At 39.0% G+C, this 14,641-nt stretch overlaps 1 protein-coding gene across 1 annotated transcript in view; it reads left to right on the top strand.

Annotated features, from left to right (window-relative positions):
• The window catches only part of NUP98 (nucleoporin 98 and 96 precursor), a 98,758-nt gene that overhangs the window by 81,406 nt on the left and 2,711 nt on the right, over positions 1–14,641 (top strand). Inside the window, exons 23-29 of the mRNA XM_065882522.1 lie at positions 446–875; positions 2,204–2,433; positions 3,752–4,018; positions 5,057–5,214; positions 5,996–6,139; positions 6,912–7,054; positions 12,231–12,452. Of these exons, the coding sequence (XP_065738594.1) occupies positions 446–875; positions 2,204–2,433; positions 3,752–4,018; positions 5,057–5,214; positions 5,996–6,139; positions 6,912–7,054; positions 12,231–12,452 (1,594 nt within the window). The remainder of the gene's footprint in view (positions 1–445; positions 876–2,203; positions 2,434–3,751; positions 4,019–5,056; positions 5,215–5,995; positions 6,140–6,911; positions 7,055–12,230; positions 12,453–14,641) is intronic.

Raw genomic sequence — 14,641 nt, 5'->3', positions numbered from 1 at the left:
GGGTTTCTCTCTTAGTTCTGCCACTTAGTAGCTTTGTGGATTTGGACAAGTCACTTAACTGAGCCCAGTTTTCCCATCTATAAAGTGAGGACTGTAATGTTCTTCATTTAAAGTTATTGAAGGATGAAATGAAACAGTGTATATAAATGGCTTATATAGAGTCTGCTGCAGATAAGTGCTAGATAGTTTTTTTTAAATAGTAGTAGTAGTAGTAGTTGTGTTATTAATGTTGTTATTGTTGGTGACATCATCATCATTAGAATTCCTGCCTTGATTTCCTGTGTGAAAGAGGAATTTCTGTAGAGTCTGATATAAGCTACTCCTGGTCATCTATATGTGATTTAAGTAGCTTAATAAAACTATAATTTCAGCCTTGATGGTTGTTGTTGTTCAAGAATCAATAGACTGTATTTTCTAATAGTCTTTTTTTTTTTCCTTATTTTAGTAGGTGGGTTACTACAATCAAAATTTGCAAGTGGAACTTTTCTTTCACCAAGTGCCTCTTTACAAGAGTGTCGCACTCCCAGAACATCGTCATTGATGAATATTCCATCCACATCCCCTTGGTCTGTCCCTCCACCCCTGACCTCTGTGTTTACGGTGCCCAGCCCAGCCCCTGAGGTTCAGTTGAAAACAGTGGGTACACGCAGACAACCAGGCCTAGTCCCTCTTGAAAAATCTGTCACCTATGGAAAGGGGAAACTCCTGATGGACCTGGCCCTATTTATGGGACGCTCATTTCGGGTTGGTTGGGGCCCTAACTGGACTCTTGCTAATAGTGGAGAACAGCTGAGTGGCCCTCAGGAACTGGAAAATCATCAGATTGCTGATTCTATGGAATATGGATTCCTGCCTAATCCAGTAGCTGTTAAATCGTGAGTCACGTATTCTTATGCTTTTTGAGAAGGGCAACGTGGTAGGTGAGAAAAAGCTTTTCATCACCAGGAGACCCATGTTCAGGGCCCTGCTTTGTGATCTTTCTAGATATATTCTTAGCACAATTTTATTTGTATAATTAAAAGCTAAAATGATTAATAGCTCCATTTGTACCATCAAGGTATGAAGAGTATAGAATAGTTATCTAATGGTTAAACTTTAGGTGGAAAAGTAACAGACTCAAAGCTAATGCTGCAGCATTCCTTGAGTTTTCATCCTTTTTACTGCATTAGTCATTTTTCTATTTTCTCACTTAGATATTGGTAATATCTTCATAAGTAAGGTATATTCTCATTAAAGCACATTCCCTGTGTCTTAGACTTAATAAGGTAAATGTATGAACTGTGGATAATCCATACACAAGTATTTGGAAATAAGATGACATCTGATAATTATACATGTTATATATCTCTACACAGTTCCCACCATTAATATTTACATATGTATGATTATAGTTCTGTATATACTTGATATACTATATATTACCATACTGATTTTATATATATATATTTAAATATATATAGTGTTCTGGTAGTCATTACCTAGTATGCATACAGTTTTTTGTAAAATTTGTAACATTTTTTTATTTACTTTTCATAATTGTAACAAACTGCTATCTTTACTACAGATTGTGACTATGATCACCTATTATTATTAGTTTTGAAAGTTGATTTTGAAGAAATAAAAAATCAACAGCATCTCTTGTACCTCACAATTAGGAATATTGATCCTAAACCCAGGTTATCCATGATGTCATGATATTTTAGAGATTGTTAATGTCAGTCCTAAAAATTGGATCAAGGCTGCTCAACTGTATGCTCATCTTAATTGAGAGTCACTTCTTTAGTATCTGTAAGCTTAGCCTCATGACTTTTGATACTGATAACTCATAATGAGTTAAGTGTGGTTTGAGAAACGGCTGTCCCACAGTGGCTTTTGACCATTGGATTTCATAGTATCCATATACATGCAGAGCCATTTCCAGGTCTAATTGTACTGACTCCTATGCCTATTATAATCTGGCCTAAGAAGGCTTGGGATTCTTTTTTTTTTTTTTTTTTTAAACCTTGGGATTCTGAATGCATGGGTCAGGTCATTTGCTCAATATATATCAAATAAATTCATTATAGTTTGATATTAAGAAACAAATTTTCTTTAAAATCAAAGTGGAATGTTTTGTGTCCTATTTTGTAATTATAAAAAGAAAGGTTTCATTGTAGGAAAATTCTGCCATCTGTCTTTTCTTATTTGTTATTTTCTCTTGTAGCCTAACTGAGTCTCCATTCAAAGTTCATTTGGAAAAACTCAGTTTGAGGCAAAAGAAGCTGGATGAAGACCTGCAATTATACCAGACATCTCTGGAGCTTAAATTAAAACATAGCACTGTCCATGTGGATGAGCTGTGTCCTCTCATTGTCCCCAATCCGGGAGTTGCTATCATTCATGACTATGCAGATTGGGTTAAGGAAGCATCAGGAGACTTACTGGAACCACAAAGTAAGTATGGACTATACTTCTAACCCTTGATGCCCCAGGAACAGGAGTAGGAGCATATGTTCATAGGAGGACACAGTTTCCTTGTGCCAATGTAGTGGTGGATGCCTGAGCTTACACTTATCTGTAGTTGAGTTGGGATGAGCAAAATCTCAAGCAGGAAGAAATCACATCATTGTTTATCATTACTCTTAGGCCACTGTTCAAAGGAACTGTAGCCAGTCACATCCCATGGGCTTATAAAATTAGATCCCTTACCCCACCCGGAGAACATAGCAGGCGAGAGATCCTACCTAAGTCCTACCCATTCTTCCATGTCCAACTCAAGTCCCACTTGTTCTTCCCAACAACTTTGGTGGTTATAACTTCCCTTCCTGACTTCTCTCACTATTACCTCTATAATGATTCTGATCATGTTTTTCTGAACCAGTACTTCCATAAAGGGCTTTTCTAATTTGGGCACTTACTATTTCAAGTAGAAAAATTACATGTTTCACACAACATTTCATGTCACTTTTACTGAAAAATGGGGACTATTAGAATGTTCCATACCACACATTTTGGGAATTGTTTATGTTCATTTCTTTGTGTTTGCTGTAGTTGTCTTATCTCTTCAAATATGTAATACTTGTAAGTAGCTTAAGGTGGTAAACAGTGCTTCCTTTTTGTTTTCCTTTGTGAGGGGCAATATAGCATTAGTGGTTAAGAGTATAGAGTTGGACTCTGAGTACTTGAGTTTGAATCCTGGCTCTGTTACATCTTGCCTGTAGCCTTGAGCAAGTCACTTAATGATCTGTACCTCAGTTTCTTCATCTGTAAAATGAAGGTGGTAACTATTGTATAGTTATATTGTGTAGATGAGAGTTGGTTTACTCCTGAGTGCTTTGAACAGTATCATTTAGGCTCACTAAAATGTTAGGCTGTGCCTATAGCAGATAATAATCCCTCACAAGTTTTCAGAGCACTTTATATTTCTTAAAGCATTTTTTGAACGAATTTGATCAAATTAGAGGATTTTTCTCTATCATTTGAGACTATATGTAGGCATAATTAGGCTAGAGGAACCTGTTTAAAGGAGCCTGGAGTTACATTTGTTATGTAAGTACCATGGATACATGGAGTGAGCAGGCAATACCACACACCTCTGGAGCTTGTAAGACACAGGTGAGTGAGGTGGAGACAGATTCAGGGAAATCAACTTGAGTTGTTGTTTGGGGTATTTATTAATTTATGTATTTTTAATGCCACATTGAAGTGATCCCCTCTCTGTAGTTATTGTATGGCTTCATGTCATTGCATTATTTTCCTGTCCCTTCCTTAGTTGTGAAGCACTGGAGCCTAACGTGGACATTATGTGAAGCTCTATGGGGCCACCTGAAGGAGCTTGACAGCCAGCTGGATGAGCCCACTGAATACATTCAGATTCTGGAGCGAAGAAGAGCTTTCTCTCGCTGGCTGTCCCATACAGCTGCACCTCAAATTGAGGAGGAAGTCTCCTTAACCCGAAAAGACAACCCTGTGGAGGCTGTCTTCAGCTACCTCACGGGCAAGAGGATCAGTGAGGCCTGCTCCCTGGCCCAGCAGTCAGGTGGGGCATACCGTCCTTCTCTGCACCCCTGCCTACTTCCTATTCACTGTCCCTACCCCTTAATCGTGCGTTTGCCCTTGTCTTCTAACCCGAATGTTAAGTATAAACTTCCCAGGAAGATCGCCGGTTCTTCCAGAATAGGTAGGGACTCTTGTCTTCCAGTTTTCCTTTTATAACCTTAGATAAATTTTATTTATCTATCTATTTATTTATTTTTTGGCTGTGTTGGGTCTTCGTTGCTGCGCGTGGGCTTTCTCTAGTTGCTGTGAGCAGGGGCTACTCTTCGTTGCGGTGCACGGGCTTCTTATTACAGTGGCTTCTCGTCGTGGAGCATGGGCTCTAAGCACGCGCGCGGGCCTCAGTAGTTGAGGCTCGCGGGCTCTAGAGCGCAGGCTGAGTAGTTGAGGTGCGTGGGCTTAGTTGCTCCGCGGCATGTGGGATCTTCCCGGACCAGGGCTTGAACCCATGTCCCCTGAATTGACGGTCCGATTCTTAACCACTGCGCCACCAGGGAAGTCCCTAGAATTTTTTTATTGCCTCAAGCCTTTGTACTTAAAATTTTTTATTAAAAGAGATACTGGACTCTAGAGAGTGAAAAAAACAACCATTTTCTTTATATCATACATTTGTTTTTCCTCTAGGTTTGAGTTTGCCATTTCTCAGTGTCATTATATAGTACCTGCTAGTTGGGCATGTTTACAGTTATGTCATCTCAGTTTTCACTGTAGACCTTTGAATCAAATGATACTTCCCTCCATTTTACAGATGAGGTGCCTTGTGTAGGGTCACAGAAATAATAGTAGATCTGACACTGAACTCTGTGTACTATATAATCTATATGTAATTAGTTTAAGCTACAATACTTTGAAGGTTTTCTACCCAAGCCAAAAACGTTAAGTTCTTGATCAGTATTTTAGCACTACTGCAGAGAGCAGTCAGAGGTGTTTCTTGAGGGCCAGAAGAAATAAAATAATGCCCCCAAGTGTTTTCCCAAGTCTATAAATTCTCAGTATCACCAGAGAACTGTTTCTCTTGTAGGTGATCATCGTCTTGCCCTTCTTTTATCCCAGTTGGTTGGCAGCCAGTCGGTGCGGGAGCTGCTTACTATGCAGCTGGTAGATTGGCATCAGCTCCAGGCTGACTGTTTCATCGAGGAGGAGAGACTGCGTATCTTTGCCCTCTTGGCTGGAAAACCGGTATTTTTCTCTTTTCTCATAAACTTACATAAATTTTCTCATAGATTCAGGATTGCTTGAGGTTAAGGCAAAGAGCTATCTTTGTAAATTGTACACTATTACATACAACTAAGCAACTTGTATTTAACTTTCAGCAGAAATATTTTCAAATTTTAAAATATTGTGGGGAAGAAATACTGGTTATATAGAAATTAAAATGTTAAAATTCACCATATCCTATATCATAGTGATAAACAACGTAATTCATTGTCTGTCTTTCTAGACATATTTTAAGTCTATTTTGACATATATGTGTGCATATTTACACTTGTTATATATTCAAATAAAATGAATTATATGTAGCAGTTCTGCAACCTTTTTTTTAACTTACTGAATATGATCATTTTTCATGTTGTGTGGCCTCTCTTTTTTTAATAGCCACTTCTCTTCCATTTTATGAATGATGTATCATAATTACTTTAAGCCAGTTTTCTTGCTGCCTACCCATGTTGCTTGCCATCTTAAAGTCAATTTCCGAAAATGAAATCACTGATCAGAATTTATTCACATCTTAAAGTTGGCAGCTGTGGTCAATGAGTGGTTCTCACCTCTTCTCAGCACTTAACTGTCTAAGTCCACCCTATCACCTGCTACGAAGGGACTGTGTATTTTATATCTGGATCATTAACACTGCTATTTAAATCATTTAGAATCAACTTGAGTAAGTGAGCAACGTGCAGGCCTGGCCAGTAACAAGGTAATGTATAATTTAGAGCTGTGATGGTGATTTTGTCTCCTGTAGGTATGGCAGCTCTCAGAGCAGAAGCAAATCAATGTGTGCTCACAGTTGGATTGGAAAAGGTCCCTGGCTATCCATCTTTGGTATTTGCTCCCACCAACAGCCTCCATTTCCAAGGCACTCAGCATGTATGAAGAAGCATTTCAGGTATATGTATCCAGTATAGCCAAACAAAAGAGTCCTGGTAGGATTTCTGTTTTTGCCAGAAAAGTACTACAGAGAAAAAACCATCAAATCACATTTCATAATACTTTTTCCTAACTGCTTTTGGAAAAGTACCATAGAATTGAAATGGACACAGGAAATCTGATGGGAAACTTCTTCAAGTTTCTGCTTCTATTTTGTTTAATATGATGAGTTTCCACAATTTATTTTCTTACTGCTGTTTTCCTGCCTCAACATTGGAGGGTTTTTCTTCATTCCTAATGCTGTCTTATTCCTTCAGGAATTCCCTGAGATACAGCCTGACCTCGTGTTTAGTATAGCCCCAAATTAGCAGGTCTGAAATTTGCCTCTAAATATCACTATATCATATTCCTTGTCCATTTGGAGGTTAAAGGATTATTAATGTTTTTAATGCCATTATTTGGTTCTTCTCTTACTGTTCATTTTTATTGTCTTTGATATCATTTGCCAGAATTATCAGTATTTGTCAGGAAAAAGAGAACACTAAAAAAAATTGAGTGTAATAAGAATTGTGGCAAGAAAGGTGGTGGGGTTAGAGCTGTCTGAGGTCTTTGCCAGTCCATTGAAGGCAGATGGAATATGTCACTGATCAAAATAAGCTTAAAATCCTTGAAACACTCCTTTAGAGGATGTCGCACCATTCTTAATACACATCTGAGTAACTGAGACACAGTAGAATCTAGTGAAACATACTAGCAGCTGATGTATTGTTTTATCAAATTCTTAACTTCAGAATACCTCTGAGGGTGACAGATATGCCTGCTGCCCACTTCCCTCATACCTGGAGGACTCTGGCTTTGTGGTAGAGGAGGAGCAAGACTCACAGAGACCTCTTCAAGATGTCTGCTTTCACCTTCTAAAACTCTATAGTGACAGGTAAATCAGAGCCATATGTTACAGTCACTCGAGGGTTCCATGAGCCCTAGGGAGTCCTTTCCCTTTTATATGTGGTCAAATTGCCCAAAGTCTATATAAATTACCAAAATATAACTTACAGTAATTGAGTGCAAAGAGCATGGGAACTGGAATTAGAAATCTAAAAATTCCCATTTTAAATCAACTATACTTAAATGAAATTGTTTTTTTAAAATCTAAAAATTATTTTAATCAACTTTAATGAGATACAGTTTTACACATAATGAATTTGTGGATTGATATGTTTTAATGTAATCTAACTACCATCACTATCAAGGTAACATGTACATTACTCTCAAAAAGTTACCTCATGTCCCTTTGCAATCAGTCTACACCACAGACAGCTACTGACTGACTTTTCATTACTGTAGATTAGTTTTGCTGTTATAGAATTTTATGTAATTGGGATCATTCTGTATGTTATCTTTTGTGCCTGGCTTCTTTTACCCAGCATAGTGATTCTGAGATTTATCCATGTTAATATGTGTATCAGAAATTTATTTATTATTCATTTGTTAATGGACAGTTTTCTTGTTTTGGGCTGTTAAGAATAAAGCTGCTATGAACATTTGTATCTAAAAATGTTTGTATCATTTTGCATTCCCACCAAGATCTGTAATTGCTCCATATCCTCTTCAAAACTTGGTATTGTCAGCTTTTAAAATTTTACCATTTTCGTGGGCACATAGTGGTGTGTCATTTTTGTGTGCTTAATAAGAAATTAATATAATATATTAACATGCTATGATATCTAATCAGATAATCAAAACTATCTCAGAGCTGTCTTTTTACCTTATCAGAAATACTGAGTGGTTTTCTCCAGTCAAAAGTATTAGCTCACATCTCATTTCATTTCTTTATTTAAATTAACTATATTAATTATAGAATAATACAGTCTTTTATTGTGGTAAAATACACATAATTAAAATTGTGTTTTAATTTGCATTTCCCTAATGCCCAATGGTGGCAGGCATTTTTTCATGTGCTTATTTACCATCTATCTATATATCTTCCTTGTTGAAATCTATTTGAAACCTTTTGCCCCCTTTTTTTAATAGGGTCGCCTAATAGTTATTGTGTTGTAATAGTTCTTTATATATTTAGGATGCAAGTCCTTTATTATAAATGTGTTTTTGCAATTATTTTCTCCCAATACACAGGCACAGAAGTTTTACATTTTTATAAAGTCCAATTTATTGAAGTTTTTAAACTATAAAATCAGTTTCTTTAATAGATACAGAGCTGTAGAGGTTTTCTATTTATTCTTGAGTCAGTTTTGCTCATTTGTTTTTCCTAAGGAATTTGTCTGTTTCACCAAAGTCACCAAATTCATTAGCATAAAGTTCCTTATAGCATTTCCATATTCTTTTATTTATTTATTTATTTATTCATTCATTCATTCATTCATTCACTCATTTTTGACCGTGTTGGGTCTTCGTTGCTGCACGCGGGCTTTCTCTAGTTGGTGGCGAGATGGGGCTACTCTTCGTTGTGGTGCGCGGGCTTCTCATTGTGGTGGCTTCTCTTATTGCGGAGCCACGGGTTCTAGGCGCACGGGCTTCAGTAGTTGTTACACATGGACTTAGTTGCTTCGTGGCATGTGGGACCTTCCTGGACCAGGGGTCGAACCCGTGTCCACTGCATTAGCAGGCAGATTCTAACCACTGAGCCACCAGGGAAGTCCCTCCTTATTCGTTTTTTAAAATTATTTATTTATTCATTTTTGGCTGCATTGGGTCTTTGTTGCTGCACGCGGGCTTTCTCTAGTTGCAGCGAGCGGGGGCTACTCTTCATTGCGGCGCACGAGCTTCTCTTTGCGGTGGCCTCTCTCGTTGCAGAGCACTGGCTCTAGGCGCACAGGCTTCAGTAGTTGCGGCACGTGGGCTCAGTAGTTGTGGCTCGCGGGCGCCAGAGCACAGGCTCAGTAGTCGTGGCACACGGGCTTAGCTGCTGCGCGGCATGTGGGATCCTCCCGAACCAGGGCTCAAACCCATGTCCCCTGCATTAGCAGGCGAACTCTTAACCACTGCGCCACCAGGGAAGCCCCCTTATTCTTTTTTAATGTCTGTAGGATGTGTGGCTGTGTCTCTTTCTTCCATGATACTGGTATTTGTGTCTTCTCTCTTTTTCTCTTGATTAGTCTGTCTCCAGCTTTTGGTTTCATTGGTTATCTCAATTAGTCAACTAGCTCAAAATGAATCATAAACCTAAATGTCAAACTTAAAACAATAACCTCTTAGAAGAAAATCTTTGCAACTGTGGGTTAGGCAAAGATTTCTTAGATACCAAACATATCCATAAAAGAAAAAATTGATAAATTGGACTTTAACAAAATTAAAAACTACTACTCATTAGACAGACTGTTAAGAGAATGAAAAGATGAGCCACAAATTGGGAGAAGATACTTGCAATTCATATATCTGATAAAGGACTTTTATCCAGAGCATGTAAAGAATTCTCTGAACTCAATAATAAGAAAACAATCCAATTTAAAAATTGGGGAAAATATTTAAAGGGATGCTTCCCCAAAGAGGACGGACATATAAAGCCCATGAAAAGTTTTTATCAGTAGACATCAGGGACATGCAAATTAAAGCCGTCATGGGATGCCACTACCCATCTATTAGAATAGCTAAAAATTAAGACACCTGCACCAAATGTCATCATGGAAGCGGAGCATTTGGAATTCTCAACCCTGCTGGGGGAAAATGTAAAATAATACTGGCACTTGGAAAAACAGTTTGGCGGCTTAAAAAGTTAAACATATGGCTACATACATATGATCCAGCCATTCCACTCCTAGGTATTTACCCAAGAGGAATGAAAACATATGTCTATTTATATGTTGATAGCAGCTTTATTTGTAAAGGTCCAAAACAGGAAACAACCCAAATTTCCATCAACAGGGATTAGATAAGCAAATTGTGGTACATCTATTCAATGGAATACTATCTCAGCAGTAAGAAAGAATGAACTGTTGATAAAATGCAACAGCATGGTGAATCACAAAATACTTTTACTTATTTTTGAAGCGGTGAGAAAAAAAAAATACCCCCAAAAATGTACCTACTGCTTGATTCTAATTTATGTAAAACTCTGGAAAATGCAAACTAATCTATAATGATAGAAAGATCAGTGGTTGCCTGGGAAGGGTAGGTGTAGGGAGGGGCAGGAGAGAGGGATCACAGAGGGACTTAAGGAAACTTTTGGAGGTGATGGGTATGCTTGTTATCTTGACCTTGGTGGTAGTTTCACAGGTGTATATATATGTTTAAACTTATGAAAATTGTACATTCTAAATATGTACAGTTTATTGTATGTCAAATTTTCTTATTTATTTATTTATTTATTTTTGCGGTACGCGGGCCTCCCACCACCGCAGCCCCTCCCATCGCGGAGCACAGGCCCCGAACGCACAGGCCCAGTGGCCATGGCTCACGGGCCCAGCCGCTCCGTGGCATGTGGGATCCTCCCGGACCGGGGCACGAACCCCTGTCCCCCGCATCGACAGGCGGACACTGCGCCACCAGGGGAAGCCCTGTATGTCAATTTTTTTAATGTCAAAAAAAAAAGAAAAAAGGAAGAGGAAGAAAAGCATATATCTCAAAGTGTCAGAAATAGAGAAACCAAAGCCTGAATGAGATAATAAAGTGTTCTTCTCATGTAAGGCAGAATTGCTATGACTAAAACCCTTACATAAACTGTAAGGAACTGCACTGTATAATGGCCGCTATTCTCATAATACTACTTTAAATTAGTTTTTAAATATAATTACTTATTCACACTAGCCATATTTCAAGTGTTTAATGTGGCTAGTGGCTATCTTATTGGTCAAGGCAGATTATAGAACATTTCCATTATCATACAGAGTTCAGTTTGACAGCACCGGTCAAGATAAACTACTCATTACTTGGGGAGGTGTTAGGAACTTGTAAAATGTCTGGGATCTGAGGTGAAAGGGAAAAGTTTTGGTTGATAATCAAGGCCCAGGTCTTTAAAACTTTTAGGTGTGGGATCTTAGTTCTTACTGTTCTTATGGTCTGGGACTTGGAAGCTAAGAACATAAAACAACAACAAAGAAGACTAGTTAGCTGTTCAAACAAACAGGTGAAGTAGCATTCCAGCAACTTCAGATAGTAAAACAACCTGAAAGATACTATATATATTTTTTGATCTTTATTGGAGTCTAATGGCTTCACAATACTGTGTTAATTTCTGTTGTACAACAAAGTGAATCAGCCATATGCATACATATGTCCCCATATCCCCTCCCTCTTGCGTCTCCCTCCCTCCCATCCTCCCTATCCCACACCTCTAGGTCATTGCAGGGCACCGAGCTGATCTCCCTGTGCTATGCGACTGCTTCCCACTAGCTAACTATTTTCCATTCAGTAGTATATATATGTCGATGCTACTCTCACTTCGCCCCAGCTTCCCCTTCCCACCCCATGTCCTCAAGTCCATTCTCTATGTCTGCATCTTTATTCTTGCCCTGCAACTAGGTTCATCAGTACCTTTTTTTTTTTTTTTTTTTTTTTAGATTCTGTATATATGTGTTAGCATATGGTATTTGTTTTTCTCTTTCTGACTTCACTCTGTATGACAGACTCTAGGTCCATCCACCTCACTACAAATAACTGTTTCGTTTCTTTTTATGGCTGAGTAATATTCCATTGTATATATGTGCCACATCTTCTTTATCCATTCATCTGCTGATGGACATTTAGGTTGGTTCCATGTCCTGGCAATTGTAAATAGTGCTGCAGTGAACATTGTGGTACATGTCTCTTTTTGAATTAACGTGTATTTTCAAAATTGTTAAGAAAAGTAATTGATACTACAGTGAAAGAATGGAAGGGAGAGAGTTGTGAAGACTCCCTGTACCAGGATGGTAAAAATAGACCAAACAACTACCAGCACACCTGGTAGAAGAGCCACCGAAGACGAGGTGCCTTGGTTTTTGGTAGATCGGTAATGTGGCTGAACCTAGAGGAGGAAGACTATAAGGCTTATGATGCTTCTGCTCCCGGCTGCCTGCCTTTATTGTTTTGTAAGCTGTAGCTGAGACAGTTGACTCGTCCAGTACAGGTGGGCTGCTAGCTGGGTTTGGTAACTCTCAGCACATTCTCCTTTGCAGACATTATGATCTCAACCAGCTGCTGGAGCCTCGAAGCATAACAGCAGATCCTTTGGACTACCGTCTAAGCTGGCACTTGTGGGAGGTGCTGCGGGCTCTTAACTACACCCATCTCTCAGAGCAGTGTGAGGGTGTGCTGCAGGCCAGTTATGCTGGCCAGCTGGAAAGTGAGGGGCTCTGGGAGTGGGCCATCTTTGTCCTCCTGCACATTGACAACTCAAGGTGAGTAAGAAGCCATCAAACACACTGGTTGCATCCAGCGCTACAGGGCAATGCCAAAGGAATCAGTCTCTTAGGGTTCAGTTCAGCAAGTAAGTGTTTAGAATGTATTTTTGGGTCCAGCCTTGTGATAAACCTTAAGACAGTTCAAGCTGCAGCCCAGACTGTCTCTGTATTCATGTGAACACGTTAGAAAGAAGATTGCCTTTGATTAAGTGCCAAATCGTGCTATTTATCATAAGGCCTCCCAGTAGTCCGAGAAGGGAGAAGAGATCTCTGTGAACTGCAGAATCTCTGAGTCTCTCTAGAGATAAGATTCAAAATATGTGTAAAATTGGTATAGGAAATAATTAAGTGGGAAGGAAAGATATGCCCGGGTGGAGAAACCCCATTAACTAGGCACAAATTCCTTGAATGTGGCATGTTTAGAATTATGCAGAAATAGTGCTGTCCGAGTTGGATCTGTGGAGTAATGGTTGGCAGGGAGGGCCCCTACTTTTTCTTTACTGGCCCTTCCCTTTCCATCCACCCACCCCTATCCCTCAAGTTTGATAGTGTTGTATTTACCTATTTACCAATACAATCTTGCTTAGATGTGTAATGTTTTGGTTCTTTGTGCTGAACAAAAACCAGAGAAACATCTCTGTTCCATGCTTTGAATGAGATGAAGTTGGAGGTTTTTTGTTAATGGTAGCAGCATGGCATAACACTAAGAACAAAAACATTTATATAATACTTTGTTATATAATGCTTTTATATATCTTTATACACTCTTGCAAGTACTTTAAATATATTAACTCACTGAATGCTCATAATGAACCTATGAGACACTCTTACTGTCTATTTTTTTTTTTTTTTTTTTTTTTTTTTTTTTTTTTTTTGCGGTACGCGGGCCTCTCACTGTTGTGGCCTCTCCCGTTGCGGAGCACAGGCTCCAGATGCGCAGGCTCAGCGGCCATGGCTCACGGACCCAGCTGCTCCGCGGCATGTGGGATCTTCCCAGACCGGGGCACGAACCCGTGTCCCCTGCATCGGCAGGCGGACTCTCAACCACTGTGCCACCAGGGAAGCCCTCTTACTGTCTATTTTATAGATGAGCAACCCAAGGGATAGAGAGATTAGGTAACTTTTGTTCAAGGTCACATAGCTGCTAAATGGCAGAGTGAGCCTTTCAACTCAAGACACCCAGAGTCTGTGCTCTTAATCATTGTACTATTCTATCTGTCATGTCTTAGGGCATGGAAAGAAGTTGTTTTGTAGTCAGAGCTTTCTAAATTCTGGCTCCACCATGTACTCACTTTGACCTAAGGTAGAGCTTACTTCACTTTTGACTTTGAGTAAAGACACTCTGTAGACCTCAGTTTTTTAAAATATTAATCTCTATTCAAAGGTGACTGTGGAATTAAAAGTGTAAAGCATCCAGCACAACCTTACTTTTAAGGAATTTCTCTTTCCTCTTGCTCCTTACCAGGAAACAAAATGACCCCAGAATTTTCCTCTGAGTTTATTTAAACACACTCATGGAGAATTTCACATGGTAAAAGGCTGGCTGATGGGATGATTGATGATTGGCTGTGGGAAAGCAGATCCTATTTCCTAAAGGGGAGGAAAAAAGGAGGCAGTTGTCATGAGATTGGGAGTCCTTTGAAAAAGCTAGGAGTTGAGAAAAGAATCTAAGATGAGGAGAATAGCTTTGATCTGAAATTAAAATGACTGATCCTTTGGCCCAGACACAGAAAGACTCTATTTAAGTGGCCTTGAGAGCAGAAAGATTGAGTTTAGCCTAAGTCTAGCAGTAAAGAGAAAATGAATTAGGAAGGCTGATGACTTTTAAGGGAAAAAACGACCTGGAAGAGACCTTATGTTTAAAAACTACTTTGTTTTCTTGCATTGACCACGTAAGAGAGAGGGCAGGGAGGAGGTTAGGAATAAACTGCAGAGTGCTTGGTGGATCTAGAATTCCCCTATCCCAGTCCTTCATCTCCTGTTAGAGAAAGGAAACAAAGAAATGAGCCTACTGGGATGAACACACACACACTACTATATATAAGATCGATAAACAACAAGGACCTACTATAGAGAACAGGGAACTCTACTCAATATTCTGTGATAACCTATATGAGAAAAAAATCTAAAAAAGAATGAATATATGTACATGTATAACTGAATCACTTTGCTGTACACCTGAAACT

This window comes from Phocoena phocoena, chromosome 8, assembly GCF_963924675.1.
Source record: "Phocoena phocoena chromosome 8, mPhoPho1.1, whole genome shotgun sequence".
Taxonomy (NCBI): Eukaryota; Metazoa; Chordata; class Mammalia; order Artiodactyla; family Phocoenidae; genus Phocoena; species Phocoena phocoena.
This window is presented reverse-complemented; position numbering and strand designations above follow the sequence as displayed.